Source organism: Molothrus ater, chromosome 30 (genome assembly GCF_012460135.2).
Source record: "Molothrus ater isolate BHLD 08-10-18 breed brown headed cowbird chromosome 30, BPBGC_Mater_1.1, whole genome shotgun sequence".
Lineage (NCBI taxonomy): Eukaryota > Metazoa > Chordata > Aves > Passeriformes > Icteridae > Molothrus > Molothrus ater.
Window position 1 is genome coordinate 1,232,150 of NC_050507.2, and position 19,602 is coordinate 1,251,751.

Below are 19,602 nucleotides of genomic sequence, written 5' to 3' on the forward strand. Positions count from 1 at the left end.
ACCGAACACAGAAGTCCCGCCGCGGCGGGGCGGGGCGGCCCCGGCCCGGTACGGGCGGCCCCGGGCAGCCCGGTTGGCCGGTTCCCGGCAGCAGCGGGGCCCCGCCGCCGCCGCCCGCCCGCCGCGCCGCGCCGCACACACACGCACCACACGCACCGCGGCGGCCCCGTCACAGCAAAGCAGCGGCGGGCGCGGGGCCGCGCCCCGGGACGGGCCCCGTTACAGCCCCTGCGTCTTCAGCTCCAGCGGCTCTGCCGGCGGCTCGGGCGGCGGCTCGGCGGCGGCGACGGCGGCGGCGGTGACGGCGGTGGGGGCGGGCGGCTCTCCCTTGAGGGCGGCCAGGCGCTCGGCCAGGCTGCGCGGCCGCGGGCACAACGCGAACTCGTAGAGCACCGCGCCCAGCGCCGCGCCCAGCAGCGGGCCCGCCCAGTACACCTGCGGGGGGGCGGCGTGGGCACCGGGACCGGGGCACCCCCGGCTCCCCGCCCTCCGGGGGGGACACGGTACCCACCCCGCTGATGCCCGGGCGCCGGCCCATTCGGGGCCACCCGTGTCCCGGTGAGCGGGGGACGGCGCGTGTCCCCCTCCCCGGGATGTCCCCGGTGGGGCAGGACCAATCTCCCGCTCCCTGGGATGTCCCCGGGGTGGGCAGGACCCGTCTCCCGTACCCCGGGATGTCCCCGGTGGGGCAGGACCCGTCTCCCGCTCCCTGGGATGTCCCCGGGGTGGGCAGGACCCGTCTCCCGCTCCCCGGGATGTCCCCGGTGGGACCCAGGATGTCGAGGGGGGTGCCTAGCACCCTGGGGTGCTGCTGTCACCGTGGTGACACCGGCAGCCACCCGCCTTCAGCGGGGACACAGCGGCTGGGGCAGGACAAGCGGGGAAGGACTGGGGGGGGCCCGGTGCGGGTTTGGGGGTCCCCGTCCGTCCCCCCCCACTTACCCAGTGGTTGGCGAAGTTGCGGGTGATGACGGCGGGGGCGAAGGAGCGAGCGGGGTTCATGCTGGCACCCGTGTAGTGGATCTGCGGGGGGATTGGGCAGTGGGGGGCTGCACAGCTGCCCCCCAACCCCTTCCCAGCCCCCGGGGGTCCCCGCGGCCGCCCTTACCCCGAAGAGGTGGCCGAGGGCGAGGGAGAAGCCGACGGGCACGGCGGCCATGGCCGGGCGCCCGTCGTGACGGTCGTCGAAGCTGGCGAAGACGCAGAGGACGAACTGGGCGGTCAGGAGCAGCTCCACCACCGTGCCCTGGCCCGGGCCCACGCCGGGGTGCAGCTGCGTGGGGAGAGGGCTCAGCACCCCGAAGAGTTGTTCCCCCATTCCCCCCCCCCCAGCACCCCAAATCCTCCCTCGTTATCTTTCCACACCCCAAAATTCCACTGTACCATAAAACTTTCCTCATCTCCAAATTCCTCTGGGGTGCCCAGCCTCCATTGCTGTCCCACATCAATCCAAACCCTAAAACATCTTCTGGACTCCCCAATCCACCCTCAAACACCTCTGAACCCCAGAACTCCCATTACAGCCCCATGGTACCCCAAAACACCTCCTGGACCTCCCCAGTTCTCCCAAACCACCTCCTGGATTGCCCCAGTTCCCCCAAACCACCTCCTGGACCCCCAAATTCCTCCAAAACACCTCCTGGACCCCCTCAATTCCCCCAGACCTCTCTGAACCCCTCATCCCCCCATTTCAGTCCCATGGTACCCCAGATCCCAAAACAACCCCTGAACTCCCCTCATCCTTCCAAATCCCCATTACAGCCCCAAAGTACCTCAGACCCCCAAACCACTTCCTGGACCCCCCAATTCCCCCAAACCACTTCCTGGACCCCCCAATTCCCCCAAACCACCTCCTGGACCCCCCAATTCCCCCATGGTATCCCAGATCCCAAAACAATCCCTGGACTCCCTCCATCCCTCCATTACAGCCCCAAAGTACCTCAGACCCCCCCAAACACTACCTGGAGCCCCCAATCCCCCCAAACCCTTATTACAGTCTCAAAGTATCTCAGACCCCCCAAACACCTCCTGGAGCCCCCAATCCCCCCCAAACCCTCATTACAGCCCCCACCCCACAATCCCCCAGCCCCACAGACACCCCCAGCCCCCCGATCCCCCCCCCCGTGCTCACCGCACTGAGGCCGAGGGTGCCACGGACAGGGCCGGGGGTCACCCCATAGAGCACCCCGGCTCCGGCCAGCATTCCCAACACCTGGGCCAGCAGGTAACCCAGGGCACGGGGCAGGGAGAGCTGCGAGGCCATCAGGAAGGCCAGCGTGATGGCCGGGTTGACGTGACCCCCGCTGACATTGCCCAACGCCTGCACCAGGGTGGTCTGGGCCAGCCCGAAGGCCAAGGCGGCCCCCACAACGCTGGGGGGGCCCGGGGCCCAGCGCAGGGAGGCCCCCAGCCCCAGCAGGGCATAGAGGAGGCTGCCCAGGAACTCGGCCAGGACGGCCCTCCAGAAGGCGGACGAGCGCAGCTCCCGCATGGCCTGGCCCCGCTGCCGCCCTCCACGGCCCCGCTCCCCTCCCCGGGGGCCGCCCGTGCCCACCTTTATAAGCCCCCCCCGGGCCGGCCCCGGGGGTGGGATCCCACCTACGCCACCCCCCCCACCCCCACACCCCCGTTAACCGATTCGCTGCCCGGGGCACGGGACAGGTGACACGCGGTGAGGAACCCCCCGGGCATCCCCGCACCCCACAATAGTAGGGACCCCCCCCCCCCACTAGAGCTGCGCCGCCCCCATCCCTGGGAGTTTTTTTTTGGGGGGGGGGGGGCTGTAACCCATTGATGCCCTCAGTGGGGTTTAGGGGACCCCCCTTGCTGGGGGCCAGCACTGACACACCTCAAACCCCCCCCCCCCCCCAAAATGTTGTGGGGACACTTTGGGGCAACCCCGGCTGGGAGCCGCCCCCCACCCCGAGGGAGGGGCGCTGGGTGGGGGCTGTGGGGTGGGGGCTGTGGGGTGTCCCCCCCCCCCGGTGCTGTTGTCTGCGGGAGGGTTTATTCAGCCCGGCTTAGCGGGCGCTGAGTCCCCGAGCCGGGGGGATTAAAGCCCGGCCCGGCCATTGGCGCCCGGCGGAATCTGCCGGGGCTGCAGAGGCCACCACAAAGGGCTTTGCTGCGCTCAGCTCCCCGGCACGGGACGGGGCTGACGGGGGGTCCCGGCCCCCGCCCTCACCGGGGGGGCCGCGGGGAGGGAGAACCCGCCCCGCCCGCAGTCCCCGGTGTCGCGGGGTCGCGGTGCCGCAGCCCCCCGGGGTCCCGGTGCCGTGGTCGAGACCCCCTCCCCGCTCCCCTCACAGCATCGCTCCGCACCCACCTGCGACCCCAACGCAACTTTAATCCCCCAAAACACCTTGAAGTAAAAGGGGAGGGGGCCCGGAGCCGCCCACCCTGTGGGTGCCCCACGGATGCGGTGTCAAGGGGTGGAGGATCGGGGGGCTGCGGTGGAACGGGGGGGGCTCAGGCAGTGCCCTGCTCGGCTGGGGGGGGTGGGGGGCAGCGGGCCACCGAGGAGGGGGACAGGCTGGGGGTCTCCACCAGAGCCACGTCCCGGCAGGCGAGGCAGGCGCTGAGCTTCTCCCGGGAGGCTCCGGGTGCCAGGATGAACTCGTAGGAGAGCCCAGCCAGCACCGCGCCCAGCACCGGCCCCAGCCAGTACACCTGGAGGGGGACAGAGAGCTGGGGGGGTCCCAGGGACGGGGGGGACACCCGGGGGTGGGGGGACAGGGGACCCCACCCCAGGGATGGGTATGGAGCAGAGGAAGCTGCCCCAGGGATGAGGGCAGCAGTGGGGAGGGGGTGTGGCTTGTCCCAAGGATGGCAATAGGGGGGACACAGCGGTCCTGTGATGGTGACACCATGAGACCCTTGGGGACACCGTGAGGACCCTCGGGGTCATGGCTGGTGCTGACCTGTCCCAGGGGGACCCAGGGAAGGGAAGGGAAGGGAAGGGAAGGGAAGGGAAGGGAAGGGAAGGGAAGGGAAGGGAAGGGAAGGGAAGGGAAGGGAAGGGAAGAACCAGGAACCGCCATCCTGGGGTGGGGATGGGACCACAGCGGTCACACACTGTCGCTGTAGACTCCCCTCTTACTTGGGGACTCTGGGGGAGCCCCAGGTTGCCCCCAACTCACCCAATGATGATCCCAGAGCCCGGTGACGATGGCTGGCCCCAGCGAGCGTGCGGGGTTCATGCTGCCCCCCGAGAACGGCCCCTGTGGGTGACGGGAGAGGGGTCAGGGGCTGGTGGGGTGGGGACCCCGTGGGCAGGTGGGACACGGGGGGGTCCTTACTGCGGCCAGGGCACCGGCGGCCACGGCACTGCCCAGGGCCAGCCCAGCCTGTGGGGCTGCGTGTTCAGAGGTGGCAAAGGCAGCCAGTGCCAGCTGGAAGGTGGCAAAGGTCTCCCATACCAGCGCCGTCCCCGCCGTCCCCGCCGTGCTCACCTGCAGAAGGGAGGGACACCTGTCCAACCTGTCCAGTACCAGGGGATGGGCACAAAGATGGGGGCACTCACCCTGGTGACGAGCCCGGTGTCGTCCTGCAGCGCTGCACGGGCAGCAGCAGAGGCCAGCGTGGCCCCCGTGCACTGGGCCAGGAGCCCCAGGGCCCCGTGCAGGGCGCTCAGCTTGCGGGTGCACAGCAGGGCCAGCGTCAATGCAGGGTTGGCCTGGGGACCCCCGAGGGTGCAGACGAGCCCCCCGGCCACCAACCCCCCTGCCAGGGCTGGTGCCAGTGGTCCCGGGGATGCTGAAGCCCCCAGGACCACCCCCACGAAGATGAGGGTGGCCAGCAGCTCTGCCAGCACCCCCCGCCAGAAGCGGCCGCTGCGCAGCTCCTGGGGGGACAGTGGGGTCGGGGGTCACCCCATGGGCACTGCCAGGAGGGGGTGGCACAAAGGGGGATGGCAGGGGGGCAGGGGGGTTTGGGGATGGGGTATTTTGGGGTGGGGTGCCATGGCAACAGGATGCCCCGGTGGTTGGGTACCAGGGTGATGGGGGAGTTTTGTGAGGGGACCCCCCCAACACCTGGGTACCACAGTGGGGGGGTTCCTCGGTGATGGGGTGTCCTGGCAATGGAGTGCCCGGGTTTTTGGGATAGGGTACCTCAGAGATGGGGTACCTTGGGGATGGGACCCCTCAGCACCTGGGCACCATAGTGGGGGATACTGGGGCAATGGGGTGCCACGGAAACAGGATGCCCCAGTTTTTGGGTACCTATGGGGATGGGCTACCTTGGGGATGGGACCCCTCAGCACCTGGGCACTGTGGTGAGAGGATGTCCTGGCAATGGGGTCACAGGGATGAAGGGGGGACAGCAGCCACAACAGGGCCAGGGGTCACAGTGAGGGACTCCCCTGTGCCAGGGCTACGAGCTGGGCACTGAAGTGACAGATTTGGGGAGTCCCCATGAGTTAGGGGCTGCTCACCCACCCCCCCCGGCAGGGAGGGACTCTGGGGCTGTGGTTTTGGGGAGGGGGCTGGGGGGGTCAGGGCCGCTCGCAGGGTCTTACCTCCCCGATGGCCATGGTGCAGCTGGCACTGCCACCCCTGTCACCCCCCTGTTGTCCTGACACACCCCAGCAGTGCCACCCCCTTGGCACAGGGCAGCCCTGAGGTGCTGAGGGTGGGGCAGGATTTTGGGAGGGGGCTATGAGGGGGGGGGTCCTTGGAGCATCCCTGGGTGCCATGGCAACCCCCGGGACCCTTTGGGGTGTTGCCAGGACAACCAGAGATGAAAGGCTGGGATGAAAGGCCAGGGGGGAATGGGGGGGGGGGGGTGTCACACATCTGGGATGAGAATGGGGACAGGGCTGTCCCTGGCAGGGCGACCAGGATGGGTCACACACCTGGAACAAGAATTGGGGACAGGGGGGAGTGTCACACATCTGCCACTGTTCAGGGACAGAGGTGTCCTGGGGGGGGGGTCACACACCTGGGACAAGAACTGGGGACAGGGGTGTCCCTGGGAGTGTCACACATCTGCCACTGTTCAGGGACAGGGGTGTCTTGGGGGTGTCACACACCTGGGACAATTCAGGGTATCCCGGGGTGGGGGGGGGGGGTCACACAGTTGCCACAAACTGGGGGACAATGGTGTCCCAGGGGTGTCACACACCCGGGACAAGCCCGGGGCCGGGTCTGACCCCACCGTGGGTGCGGTGGGAGGGATCCGGGGCCGGAGAGGGTTGGGGGAGGCCCAGCCCCGGTGCCCCCCCCGGGCCGTGGCTCTGCCGGCTCAGCAGCGGCCCCGCACGTGGGGTGAGTCAGCGGGCGAAGCCCTGGCTCAGCACGGGGGGGCCCCGGCGCTGCTGAGCCCGGCAAAGCCAGAACAATCCACGGCCACAAAGGGCTGGGACAGCGCCGGGACACGCGGGGGGACACCAGGGGGACAGCCCTGGGGGGGATGTGGGGGGGTGTTGGGGGGAAATACAGGGGAATATGGGGGGGATATGTGGGGGACACCGGGGGCACAGCCCTGGAGGGGTGTGGGTTTTAAGGGGGGGGACACCAGGGGGACAGCCCTGGGGGGGATGTAGGGCAGAATACGGGGGGATATGTGGGGGGAATACGGGGGATATGTGGGGGACACTGGGGGGACAGCCCTGGAGGGGGGGTTTAGGGGGAATATGGGGGGGGACATGCAGGGGGACAGCCCTGGGGGGGTTTATAGGAGGGGAATATGTGGGGGATACTGGTGGGATAGCCCTGGGGATGTGGGGGGTTTTGGGGAAATATGGGGGGATATGTGGGGGACACACAGGGGGATATGAGGGGGTACAGTGGGGAGGGGAGATGTGGGGGGAACAGCTGGGGGACATGTGGGGAACACCCTGTGGGGACAATTTGGGGATGCTGTGGTGACACAATGTGGTGGCACAATGTGGTGGCACATGTGGCCAGTCACGGGGGGGGACACAGAGAGGGGACATCTGGGGGGACACCGAGCAGGACAAGGGGATGGAGGGGGTCCCCAGGACCCTGCACCCCCCATTGTGCCCCTGGAGTTCTGTGTCATCTCACAGACCTTCTGGGGACCACCAGAGGTGTCCCCAAGACCTACCCATCTTGTCTTGTAGACCCCCCCAGGTGTCCTGTGACCCCCCCAACCCTGCCCTACAGACTCTCCAGCTGCCCCACAAGCCCCCCCAGTACTCCCAGGCCTGTTCTGCAGCTCAGGTGCCCCCAAGATGCCCCTCCAGGTGTCCTATGACCCCCCCAATCCTGCCCATAGACCCCCTCAGGAGCCCCCAGCACCCCCAATCCTACCCTATAGACCCCAAAATGCCACAACCTGCCACAAAGACCCCCCTGAGGATCCTCTACAAACACTCAGGACCCTCAGATGCCCTCAGGATGCCCCAGAGACCCCCCAGGTGCCCCCGGAATCCTCCCATCCTACTCTACACAACCCCCTGCACCCCTCAATCCTGCCCTGAAGACATCCAGAGCCCGCCAGAAACCCCAATCTCGTCCCCCAGACCCTCAAGACGCCCCCACAGACCCCTCAGGTGCTCCCCAGACCCCTCAGGTGCCCCCCAAATTCCGCCTTTCCCCACTCCAAGATGGCGGCCCCCATCGCCGCCTCAGAAATGGGCGTGACCTGGCTCCGTCACGTGACGGAGGAAAGGCGCCAATATGGCGGCGGGCGGGGTGTGGTGACCAAGCACGTGACCAGTGCCTCCAAAATGGCCGCGCCCACGGTGAAGGCGGGGAGGCGGGGCCAAGGGGGTAATGGCGGCGGTGGGCGGGGCTTCACTTAAAGGGACCGCACCTGTACCTGGGGTGGGGGGGTCCGTGAGGTCCCCCCGGCGCGGGGGGGGGCTCGGGGGGTGCAGCCCCTCCGGGGGTTCGTGAGAGGGAACCCCCCCTTTCCCGGTTGAGGCCACTGCGGGAGGGGAGGGGTGCGGGATCCCCCCTGCCATGTCCCCCGGTGTCCTCCCGGTGTTCCCTGGGTGTCCCCCCGTGTCCCGGGCGGTCTTGGGGGGGGGGGGGGTCTCATTTGGCGGGGGGGGGGTTCGTGGCTGTCGCGGGGCTGACGGGGGTCACTGAGGGGGGGACGGGCAGCACCGGAGGTGACACCGGGGGGCGGCGAGGGGCAGCACTGGGGGGTGACGGGGACCACCGGAGGAGAACGGGCAGGACCGGGGGGTCACGGGTGGCACCGGGGAGTGACACCGGGAGAGGACGGGAGGCACCGGGGGGTGACGGGCGGCACCGGGGGTGACACCGGGGGGTGACGGGCGGCACCGGGGGTGACACCGGGGGGTAACGGGTAGGACCGGGGGTGACAGGGACCACCGGGGGAGGACGGGCAGGACTGGGGTGTGACACCGAAGGAGCACGGGCAGCACCGGGGTGTGCCGGGGACCACCGGAGGAACCCGGGCAGCACCGGGCGGGGAGCGGCGCTAGGACCCGGCGCGGCGGGGCCCGCCCGGATTCCAGGCTGGCTCCCGGTGTGACGTCACGCCCGGTCCCGGCCCCTCGCGCTCGGGAAAATGCTGCTCTCGGTGCCGCCGCGCTCGGGGCTCCCCGCCTTCGCCTACAACAAGGGCGGCAAGAAGGTACCGGGAGGGCGGCGGGACCCGGTGGGCCCGGTCCGGTCCGGTCCCGTGTGGGGCGGGGGGGGGGATCCGTGGGGGCGGATCCGGGGCCGTCCCGGCGGGACAGGCCCGGGAGGGGGGGGGGGCGGGGGGGGCGGGGAATGGGGGGGGGTGCTGGGAAAGGGGGGGGACACCCCCACCGAGTCACCCCCCCCTCAACACCGGGAACGGAGCGGGGACACCCCCCCCCACCCCCCCGGTGAGCTCCGGTTTTCCCGGGGGTGCGCCGCTATTCCCCACCCCCCCCCCCCCCGATTCGTGCCTCAGTTTCCCTCCGGATCCCGTGATGGAAGGGGGGGGTCACCCCCATTGCCGCCTCCCTCCCCCCATACCGGGGGACACCGGGGCGGGATTTGGGGGGGTCGGGGGTGGAATTTGAGGGGGGGTCGGGGGACACCGGGACAGGGGGTCGGGAGAGGGGGGGAGGGGAAGGTGGGGACCCCCTGAGTTGGGGGATGGGAGAGAGGGGGATGGGGACCCTTGAGGGAGGGGGAAGGAGGGGTTTGGGTTTGGGGGTCCTGGGGGAGCTAATGGGGTCGGGGAAAGATAATGGGGTGCGGGGAGGAGGTAAAGGGGTCGGGGGAAATGACGGGGTTGGGGGGAAATGATGGGGTCGGGGGGAGATAATGGGGTGCAGGGGGGAGATAATGGGGTTGGGGGGAATTTATGGGGTTCAGAGGAGGAATCCAGGGGTCCTTCTCTCCAGGGCGGAGATTTTGGGGTTGGGAGGAAATGATGGGATCCAGGGGGGAGATAATGGGGCTGGGGAGAAGTTATGGGGTCCAGGGGGGAGATAATGGGTCCAGAGGGAGATAATGGGGTTGGGGGGAAATTTTGGGGTCCAGGGTAAGATAATGGTGTGCAGGAGTGAGATAATGAGGTCAGGGAGGAGATAATTAGGTTCATGGTGAGATAATGGGGTCGGGGGGAGATAATGGGGTTGAGGGGAAATTATGGGGTCCGGGAGTCCTTCTCTCCAGGGATGAGATTTTGGGGTCGGGGAGAAATGATGGAGTCGGGGGGAAATGATGGTGTCCAGGGTGAGATAATGGGGTGCAGGGGTGAGATAATGGGGTCCAGGGGGATATAATGGGGTCAGGGGGAAATTATGGGGTCCAGGGGGAAATTATGGGGTCCAGGGCTCCTTCTCTCCAGGGGGGAGACCCTGGGGTCCAGGGTGAGCCCCCCAGGATGGGCTGAACCCCTCTTGGGGTGTCTCAGGCAGTCCCTCATTGAGGGGGGGAGGATTTTGGGTTTTGGGGGGGCTGCAGCAGAGCTGACCCCCCTACCCCCCCCTCCAGCAGCCCTATGTGCCCCCGGCCCAGCCCCTGGGCCCCCCCAGCCCCAGCCCAGCCGGGGGGGCCCCGGACCAGCTCAGCAAGACCAACCTCTACATCCGGGGGCTGCACCCCGGCACCACCGACCAGGACCTGGTCAAGCTCTGCCAGCCGTGAGTGGGGCGGGGGTCCCGCTGTGTCCCCCCACCCCCTCCTCCTCCCCAGAACCCCTCGGGAAGGGTGGGGGGCGCTGGGGGTCCCCCTGAATCCTGACACCCCCTTTTTGCCCCCCAAACCCAGCTATGGGAAGATCGTCTCCACCAAAGCCATCCTGGATAAAACAACCAACAAGTGCAAAGGTTTGGGGGGACAGTGGGGTTAGGGTGGGGGGGGTTTGTGGTTTTTTTTGGGGGGGGTCTCTCTGACCTCTCCTCCCCCCTGCCCAGGTTATGGTTTCGTGGACTTTGACAGCCCCACGGCCGCCCAAAAAGCCGTGACAGCCCTGAAGGCCAGCGGGGTGCAGGCACAGATGGCCAAGGTACCAAACCCCCCCCCCCACCTCCCCACCGACCCCCAGAAACCCCCCGGGACCCCTCCAGGAGCCCCCTCCCCTGGGCTGACCCCTCCCCACAGCAACAGGAGCAGGACCCCACCAACCTGTACATCTCGAACCTGCCGCTGGGCGTGGACGAGCAGGAGCTGGAGGCGCTGCTGAAGCCCTTCGGGCAGGTGGTCTCCACCCGCATCCTGCGCGACCCCCACGGCGCCAGCAGGGGCGTGGGATTCGCACGGTACGGGGCGGGAGGGGGGACGGGACGGGGCGACCACCGGGAGGGAGGGTTGGTGCTGCTGTGGGGGGCTGCACACAGCTGGGGGGGCTGCGGGGAGTGGGGGGGTGTGGGGCTGGGGGGGGCTGAAGATCATGGGGAGGGCTGGGGGGACAGGGATCTGGGGGGGCTGCACAGATATGGGGGGGCTCGGGAGGATGGGGAGGGCTGGGGGGGCCTATAGGGCTGAGGGGACAGGGATTTTGGGGGGGCTGCACAGATCTGGGGGCGCTCAGGAGGAGGGGAGGGCTGGGGGGGAGGCAGGGATTGAGGGAGCTTCCAGAGCTGGGGGGGCTGCAGGAGGTTTGGGGGTGTATGGGGCTGGGGGGGGGGTGAGGATGATGGGGAGGTGAGGAACTTGGGGGGCTGCACACAGCTGGGGGGGCTGCGGGGATTTGGGGGGGCTGCAGGGGATTGGGGGTGTGTGGGGCTGGGGGGGGTCAGGTCAGGAGGATGGGGAGGGCTGGGGGGGCCCATGGGGCTGAGGGGACAGGGATCTGGGGGGGCTGCACAGATCTGGGGGGCTGTAGGGGATGGGGGGGCTCAAGAGGCTGGGGAGGGCTGGGGGGCCCATGGGGCTGGTGGGACAGGGATTTGGGGGGGCTACACAGATCTGGGGGGGCTCGGGAGGATGGGGAGGGCTGGAGGGGGGGCAGGGATTGGGGGGGCTTCCAGAGCTCGGGGGGCTGCAGGGATTTGGGGGGGCTTCAAGAGCTGGGGGGACTGCAGGGGATTGGGGGTGTGTGGGGCTGGGGGGGATCAGGAGGATGGGGAGGGCTGGTGGGACAGGGATCTGGGGGGGCACAGAGGGTTGGGGGGGAGCACACAGAACTGGGGGGGCACACAGGAGGGGGGGCACACATAGAGCTGGGGTGTCACACAGAACTGGGGGGCACAGAGATTTGGGGGGGCTGCAAGGAGCTGGGAGGGGCACAGAGATTTGGGGGAGCACACAGAGCTGGGGGGGTCACACAGAACTGGGGGGGTCACACACAGAACTGGGGGGGTCACACAGAACTGGGGGGGCTGCACAGGTTATTAGGGGGGCACACAGAATTGGGGGGGCTGCACGGAGTATTAGGGGGGCACACACAGAACTGGGGGGGGCTGCACGGGGTATTGGGGGGGCGCACAGAACTGGGGGGGCTGCACAGGTTATTAGGGGGGCACACAGAACTGGGGGGGCTGCACGGGGTATTGGGAGGGCACACACAGAACTGGGGGGGCTGCACAGGTTATTAGGGGGGCACACAGAATTGGGGGGGCTGCACGGGATATTGGGGGGGGCGCACAGAACTGGGGGGGGGCCCCCCCTGGCCCCCCGGCCCAGCCCCGGTCCCCCCAGGATGGAATCCACGGAGAAGTGCGAGGCCGTCATCACCCACTTCAACGGGAAATTCATCAAAACCCCCCGGGGGTGCCAGGTGGGCCGGGGGGGGGGCCCGGGAGGGGAATTTGGGGGGGCTGGGGGGGGCCCAGGAAGGGATTTGGAGATTTTGGGGGTGCTGGGGGGAGGGTCAGGGAGGGGATTTTGGGGATTTTAGGGATTTTGAGGGTGCTGGGAGGGGGCGGGAGGGGAATTTGGGGATTTTGGGGGTTTGGGGGGGTCAGGGAGGGGATTTTGGGGATTTCAGGGATTTTTGAGGGTGCTGGGAGGGGAATTTGGGGATTTTGGGGGTGCTGGGGGGGTCAGGGAGGGGATTTGGGGGATTTGGGGGGTCAGGGAGGGAATTTTGGGGATTTTAGGGATTTTGAGGGTGCTGGGAGGGGGATTTGGGGATTTTGGGGGTGCTGGGGGGGTCAGGGAGGGGATTTGGGGTATTTGGGGGGTCAGGGAGGGGATTTGGGGGATTTGGGGGGTCAGGGAGGGGATTTTGGGGGTGCTGGGGCTGGCTGGCAGCACTGACACCCCCCCCCCAGCCCCCCCAGACCCCCTCCTGTGTAAATTTGCTGATGGGGGGCAGAAGAAGAGGCAGAGCCAGGGCAAGTTCGTGTCCAACGGCAGAGCCTGGGCCCGGGACGGCGACACGGTGAGGGGGGCACAGGGGGTTGGGGGGTTTAAAAAAAAAAAATTATAATTTGTTATAAGTTTTGTTAAAAAATTAAGTGTTTAGAATGAATTTTTAAAAAAGTACTTTGTAATTTGTGTTATTGCTGAGAGAGCTGACAAAGCCACTGTATATAATATATATATAATATATGTAATATGTGAAACATATTATATATATATGTGAAATATATATATAATATATACTAATTTATATATTTTATATATATAATACATTACACAAGATATATGTTATATATTACATTAAAATATAAAAATTCAAGTATTTTTATTTTCTAGTATATTTCTAATTTTATTTTCTAATATATTTTCTGTTCTAATATATTCTCATATATATTCTATTTAAATTTATGTATTTATATTTACATAAATATATATTTATTACTTATGCAAATAAACATAACATATACGTAAAGAATAGATATATTTTAAAATAAATATAAAAATACATTTATTATTAACAAATATAAATAAATATATATTGTGTATTAATGTATTAATTAAATTTATAGAATATAAATTTATAGAATAATTAATTCATATAAACAAAAGACATATATTTATGAATAAAAATAAATGTATATAACTATAGCTAAATATTTATTTATGACCCTTTCCCCCCACAATATATTGTTTTCTATTTATATTTATGTAAATGTATATTTATTCATTATTTATGCAAATAAATATATAAATAATGAGGATATAAAGAAATAGAAATATACATTTGCAAACAAATATATAAATAATGAGAAAATAAAGAAATAGAAATATACATTAGGAAATAAATATACAAATAATGAGTATATAAAGAAATAGAAATATACGTTTGCAAATATGAACAAATATAAGAATTTTGTAATAATATTAATTAGTTTTGTATAATATATTAATTAGTTTTATATAATATATTCATGTAAATATAAATAAATATATTTATAAACAAAAATAAATATTTATTATAAAAATTAAATGTATATATATTTATATATAAATAATTCAGTATATATAACATATACTGAAACAAATCTGAAGAAACATAAATATTTACCTATAAATAATATAAATACATAGATTAATAATTATATAAACAACCAAACACCATAAACACCTAAATAAACATTTATGACCCCTTTTGCCCCCACAGGGCACCGTGACCTTGGCCTACGACCCCGCCACGGCGCTGCAGAACGGGTGGGTGCCCCCGGGCCCCCCCGTGCCCGTCGGGGCGGGGGCTGCCGGCCGCGGCCCCCCCAGCCCTGACCCCCCGCCCCGCAGGTTCTACCCCGCGCCCTACGGGCTGGCCCCCGGCCGGATGCTGCCCCCCGCCGCCCTGGCCCCCTACCTGCCCTCCCCGGTCTCCTCATACCAGGTACGGGGGCCTGGGGGGGCTTGCGGGAGGGGGGGTCCCCACCTGGCCAAGGGGAGACCCCGCCCGCTGCCACCTGGTGTCACCCACAGGTCCATGGCCCCGCCTGGATGCACCAGTCCTACCTCGTGCAGCCCACGGTGAGCCACGCCCCCTTGCCACGCCCAGTGCCACACCCATGCCACGCCCCGTGCCACACCCAGTGCCACACCCCATGTCACGCCCAGTGCCACCCCCAGTGCCACACCCTGAGGGGTGTAGGGCTGGTGGGAAGCCCCTCTTGGATTGGCCCCACCCACCCCTGCCCCACCCACCTTTGCCCCACCCACCTTTGCTCCACCCCGTGCAGTCAGGCCACTCCCACTTTGCCATAAAGCCACACCCACCTTTGTCAGGCCCTGCCCATTTTGGTGTCGCTTTGGGGGTCCCCGGGCCCTGTCCTGTGTCCCCTCCCCATGGGTGCAAAGTCCCCATGTCCCCCCAGTGTCCCCATGTCCCTGTGTCCTTCCATGGCCTCCTGTGTCCCCATGTCCTCATGTCCCCAGTGTCCCTATGTCCCCACTGTGTCCCCACCGTGTCCCCTCGCTGACACTGCCCTGCACGGCGCGGTGCTGGCCCCCACCATGTCCCCATGTCTGTCCCCGTGTCTGTCCCCGTGTCCCCATGTCTGTCCCCGTGTCCCACAGGGCGCAGTGCTGGCCCCCGCCATGTCCCCATGTCTGTCCCTGTGTCCCCATGTCCCCATGTCTGTCCCCATATCTGTCCCCGTGTCCCACAGGGTACAGTGCTGGCCCCTGCTGTGTCCCTGTGTCCCCATGTCTGTCCCTGTGTCCCCATATCTGTCCCCATGTCCCACAGGGCGCGGTGCTGGCCCCCGCCGTGTCCCCATGTCCCCATATCTGTCCCCATGTCCCCATGTCTGTCCCACAGGGCGCAGTGCTGGCCCCTGCCGTGTCCCCGTGTCCCCGTGTCCCCATGTCTGTCCCCATGTCCCCATGTCTGTCCCCATGTCCCCATATCTGTCCCCATGTCTGTCCCACAGGGCGCGGTGCTGGCCCCTGCCGTGTCCCCGTGTCCCCATATCTGTCCCCATGTCTGTTCCTGTGTCCCCATGTCCCCATGTCTGTCCCCATGTCCCCATGTCTGTCCCACAGGGCGCGGTGCTGGCCCCTGCCGTGTCCCCGTGTCCCCGTGTCCCCATGTCTGTCCCCATGTCCCCATGTCTGTCCCCATGTCCCCATATCTGTCCCCATGTCTGTCCCACAGGGCGCGGTGCTGGCCCCCGCTGTGTCCCCATGTCCCCATATCTGTCCCCATGTCCCCATATCTGTCCCCATGTCCCCATGTCTGTCCCACAGGGCGCAGTGCTGGCCCCTGCCATGTCCCCGTGTCCCCGTGTCCCCATATCTGTCCCCATGTCCCCATGTCTGTCCCCATGTCTGTTCCTGTGTCCCCATGTCCCCATATCTGTCCCCATGTCCCCATGTCTGTCCCACAGGGCGCAGTGCTGGCCCCTGCCGTGTCCCCGTGTCCCCGTGTCCCCATATCTGTCCCCATGTCCCCATGTCTGTCCCACAGGGCGCGGTGCTGGCCCCTGCCGTGTCCCCGTGTCCCCATATCTGTCCCCATGTCCCCATGTCTGTCCCACAGGGCGCGGTGCTGGCCCCCGCCGTTGACCACGCCGTCCCCCTCCAGCCCTCCGTGGTGGCGCCCCTGGCCCAGCAGCTCGGTCACCTCTCTCTGGGCAGCGCTGGCACGGTAAGACCCCCCCTCCCCCACCCCGAGACCCCCCCCAGACCCCCGAGGACCCCTCCCCGACCCCCCTGACCCCCCCCCGGTGTCCCTGTCCCCAGTACGTCCCCGCTGCCGCCGCCGTCCCCGGAGCCTTCATCCCCCCGTACCCGCCGGTGCCCCCCGCCCTCCCGCTGGAGGTGAGTGAGGGGGGTCCGGGAGGGGTTTGGGGTGCAGGGTTTGGGGGTTCAGGGTTTGGGGTTCAGGATTTGGGAGTGCAAAATTTGGGGGTGCAGCGTTTTGGGGTCCGGGAGGGGTTTTGGGGGAGCAGAATATGGGGGTGAAGGATTTGTAGGTCACGATTTGGAGCTGCAGGGTTTGGGGGTGCAGGATTTGGGGGTTCGGGATTTGGAGGCTCAGAATTTGGGGGTGCAGAATTTCGGGGAGCAGGGTTTGGAGTGCAGGATTTGGGAGTTCAGGACTTTGGGGTGCTGGGTTTGTGGGTGCAGGCTTTGTGGGTTCAGGATTTGAGGATTCAGGATTTGGGGTGCAGGGTTTGTAGGTGCAGAATTTGGGGGTGTAGGATTTGGAGTGCAGGGTTTGGGATTGCAGGGTTTGAGGGTGCAGGATTTTGGGGTGCAGCGTTTGGGGGTGCAGGATTTGGGGGTGCAGGCTTTGTGGGTTCAGGATTTGAGGATTCAGGATTTGGGGTTCAGGGTTTTGGGGTGCATTAACCCCTCCCTCCCCGCAGGACGGCGGAGCCGCCCCCACCCACGCCCCCATTGAGTCTCCATCCGAGCCCGGCGCCTTCCCCTACCCCTACCCCAAGTAGCGGCGGGGGGGGCCCGGCCCGAGGGACCCCCCCCTCCCCAAAATCCCCCGGGATGGGACCCCCGCCCCCCAAAATCCCCCGGGAAAGCTCCGAGCTCCGGGCGGGGGTCCCGGGTTGGGGTGGGGTGAAGGGGGGGGGTCCCTCTTCCTCCCCCCTCCTCTTCCTCCCCCCTCGGAGGGCTTTTTTCTTCCTCCCGCGTTTTCTAAAAAAACTAAAAAAAAAAAAAAGGCAAAAAAAAAAAAAAAAACACCTTAACAAAAAACCCGTACACGCAGGAAAAAAAAAAAAAAAAAAAGATAAAAAAAGGAAAAAAAAGAAAAAAAAAAAAGAAAAAAGGACAAAAAAAAAAAGGGAAAAAAAGGCAAAAAAAGAAAAAGAAAAAAAAGGTGAAAATAAGGAAAAAAAAAAGGAAAAAAAAAGGCAAAAAAAGAAAAGAAAAGAAAAAAAAAAAAGGCAAAAGCCGCTGCCGCTGCCGCGCGCCGCCCCGGGGGGGGCACCGGGGATCCCGGCCGCCCCCCCCCGCCCCCTTCGTGCTTCCAGGGCCCGCGGCCCCGCCGGCCCCGGTGCCCCCCGTGCCTTCTGCTGCCCCCCCGTGCCCCCGGCTCGGGGTCTGGGGGTGCTGGGGATGGAGGGGGGGGGGGGCACATGGAGAACCCCCCAACGCCCCCCCCCCCCCCCCTCACCCACCCCAATCTCCGGGCACAGCCCCCCCGCAGGGCCGGGGGTGCTCCCCCACCCCCCCCCCAGCCATTCCTGCCCCGGGGGGGTCGGTCAAGTGCAATAACCCCCCCAAAAGCCCCCAAAAATCCCCAAATCCGCCCCCCCCCCCAGCTTTGATGGGCGCCCCGAGGGTCAATCAGGCACTTTAGAGCCCCCCCCGCGCCCCCCCCCCCCGTCCCCAGGGGGACCCCAGCCCCCCCCCCCCCAATCCTCGCTGTCCCCCCCCCCCCCACCCAGCGACAATCAGGGGGTCCCGCGGGGGGGGCTCTTGCAACCAAAGATTGGGGGGGGGGAAATGAGCAACCCCAGCCCCCCCCAAAAAGGCTTCGCACCCCCCCCCCCCTCACCGGGGGTCTGTCCGTCCATCCCCCCCCCCTCAATATCCCCCACCCCCTCCCCAAATTGCTTCCAGCTCTGTGCCCCCCCCCCCCCAAACTCTCCCCAGGGGCCTCCCGGTTCTTCCAGCCCCCCCCCCCCCCAAAAATACAGGAGGGGTCCCCAGACCCCCCCCTCACCCACCACACATCTACCTCACCCCACAGCTCGGGGGGGCGCCCAGCCCCATTTTGGGGGTGTCGAGGGGGGGGGGTTCACCCCATTACCCCCCCCCCCCCCAAGGGGTGACGCCCCCTCCCCCCCCCGGTTTCAGCCATCACCCACCTCCCCCCCCCCCCCTTTGCTGCTACAACCCAGCCCCCCCCACTTTGGTCGGGGGGCTGTGACCCCCCCAAGGAAGGAACCAAAGAGGGAGACCCCCCCCCCAACCCCCCTCAACCCCCCCAAATCCTCCTGGACCCCCCCCCCGGGCCCCCCCATGCTGAGCCCCTGCCCCGCTGCTGGTTTGGAGGGGGGGGGGCTGAGAATTTTTTGGGGGGGGGGGGGTCCCATCAGTCCTGGGATGGGTGGGTGGGGATGGGGGGGGGGGAAACTCAAGGAAAATTCGAGACCCCCCCCCCTTCTCCTTTTTTTCGGCACCCCCCCCCCACCCCCTTTAATTTATACGTAGCGCATTTTGTACAGGTTTTTAAGTTGCTTTTTTTTAAAAAAGAAAAAAAAAAAAGATCTCCAGAGGTTTCTAGTTTTGTATTTTTCTTCCTCCTTGCTTCCGCGCTCGCCCCCCGCGACCCCCCCCCCAAAAAAAAAAAATACACAAAACACCCCCCCCCCCCCACCCCCCGAGATCCCCCCTCCCTTAAACACCCCCCCCCCCAAACCCCCCTTCGAGGTTGGTTTTTTTTGTTGTTTTTTTTTTTTTTTTTAAATAAAAAACGGCAAGAAAAGGAAAAAAAAATGAGTTTTTGTTGTCAGAAAAAAATAACAAAACCAGGGGTCCCAAACCACCCCCACCCAAAAAAACAAAATGCTGGATCATGGAGTGTTTATCAAACGTGAGTTTTTTATTTTCCAACGCAACACGCGGGTGGAAGAAGGGGGGGGGGGGGTCCTACAACTTTTTTTGGGGAGGGGGTCACGGGAGGGGGTGGGGAGGGGGGGGGGGGACATCAACAGGCAACAGCGAGGAGGGCGTGGGGGGGGGGGGGGGGAGAGAGAGCCGCCCCCCCCCCCCCGCCCCCTCCCCTCCTCTAAACCTTATCAAAAAACGAGCTTGGTCCTAAAAATATAGAAAGAAAGAAATTTAAATTCACAAAAAACCTGTACAATTATCAAAAAAGTCACTAAAACAACACGGCTGGTTATAGAAAACTGTGGGGAGGGGGCGGGGGGGGGGTAAAGAGTGACCCCCCCCCACCCCAAACCCAAACCCAATTTCACCCCCAAGGGGGTGGGGCCAGCCGGGAAAGGGGGGGGGGGTTTGGGGGTGGGGGCGTCAAACTTGGGGGGGAAAAATGGGAAGGGGAGGGGGCAACTTTGAACTGAACGAACACGAGAACGATACGGAGACTCCCGAGAAAGTTTCCCACGACAGAAAAGAAAAAACAAACAACAAAAAAACCAACCCAAAAAGAAAAAAACAACCAAAAAAAAACCAAAAAAAAAAGGAAAAAAAAAAACCCAAATAAACAACCCCAAAAAAAAAAAAAATCGAAAAACAAAAAAACCTGACGGATCCGAAAAAACGTGACTTAAAACCACAAAAAAAGTTCGTTTACAGCGCAGTTATTTAGATAAAATATAAATATTTATGCGTAATATAAAGTCAGTTCAAA

At 63.4% G+C, this 19,602-nt stretch overlaps 3 protein-coding genes across 3 annotated transcripts; 1 reads left to right on the forward strand and 2 right to left on the reverse strand.

The window, feature by feature from the left end:
- Positions 1-219: 219 nt before the first annotated feature.
- Positions 220-2,491, reverse strand: LOC118697315 (lens fiber major intrinsic protein). The gene is made up of 4 exons (XM_036399897.1): positions 2,132-2,491; positions 1,109-1,273; positions 943-1,023; positions 220-435 (listed from the first exon to the last, which is right to left on the reverse strand). The coding sequence occupies exons 1-4, from the start codon at positions 2,489-2,491 to the stop codon at positions 220-222; spliced, it is 822 nt and encodes a 273-aa protein (XP_036255790.1).
- Positions 2,492-3,468: 977 nt separating this feature from the next.
- LOC118697222 (aquaporin-2-like) lies at positions 3,469-5,533 on the reverse strand. Its single transcript, XM_054517681.1, has 5 exons — positions 5,519-5,533; positions 4,523-4,843; positions 4,299-4,451; positions 4,140-4,220; positions 3,469-3,669 (listed from the first exon to the last, which is right to left on the reverse strand). The coding sequence occupies exons 1-5, from the start codon at positions 5,531-5,533 to the stop codon at positions 3,469-3,471; spliced, it is 771 nt and encodes a 256-aa protein (XP_054373656.1).
- A 2,963-nt stretch (positions 5,534-8,496) lies between these two features.
- Positions 8,497-16,947, forward strand: RBMS2 (RNA binding motif single stranded interacting protein 2). The gene is made up of 13 exons (XM_036399903.2): positions 8,497-8,571; positions 9,912-10,060; positions 10,188-10,246; positions 10,334-10,425; positions 10,521-10,678; positions 12,060-12,131; positions 12,615-12,744; positions 13,930-13,976; positions 14,061-14,154; positions 14,244-14,291; positions 15,802-15,909; positions 16,005-16,082; positions 16,634-16,947. Exons 1-13 carry the CDS (start codon positions 8,506-8,508, stop codon positions 16,712-16,714), a joined length of 1,182 nt encoding a protein of 393 aa, XP_036255796.1. The 5' UTR covers positions 8,497-8,505; the 3' UTR covers positions 16,715-16,947.
- Positions 16,948-19,602: the final 2,655 nt, after the last annotated feature.

Bases quoted from the DNA above. Each gene is read 5' to 3' on its own strand.
- LOC118697315 (XM_036399897.1), bottom strand. From the start codon at position 2,491: ATGCGGGAGCTGCGCTCGTCCGCCTTCTGGAGGGCCGTCCTGGCCGAG. The intron at 1,274-2,131 runs GTGAGCACGGGG...CTCCCCACGCAG, and splicing joins GCACCCTCGGCCTCAGTGCG to CTGCACCCCGGCGTGGGCCC. The intron at 1,024-1,108 runs GTAAGGGCGGCC...ATCCCCCCGCAG, and splicing joins CCCTCGGCCACCTCTTCGGG to ATCCACTACACGGGTGCCAG.
- LOC118697222 (XM_054517681.1), bottom strand. The intron at 4,452-4,522 runs GTGAGTGCCCCC...TCCCTTCTGCAG, and splicing joins ACACCGGGCTCGTCACCAGG to GTGAGCACGGCGGGGACGGC. The intron at 4,221-4,298 runs GTAAGGACCCCC...CGTCACCCACAG, and splicing joins CCGCCGGTGCCCTGGCCGCA to GGGCCGTTCTCGGGGGGCAG.
- RBMS2 (XM_036399903.2), top strand. From the start codon at position 8,506: ATGCTGCTCTCGGTGCCGCCGCGCTCGGGGCTCCCCGCCTTCGCCTAC. The intron at 14,155-14,243 runs GTACGGGGGCCT...TGTCACCCACAG, and splicing joins CCCCGGTCTCCTCATACCAG to GTCCATGGCCCCGCCTGGAT. The intron at 15,910-16,004 runs GTAAGACCCCCC...CCCTGTCCCCAG, and splicing joins CTCTGGGCAGCGCTGGCACG to TACGTCCCCGCTGCCGCCGC.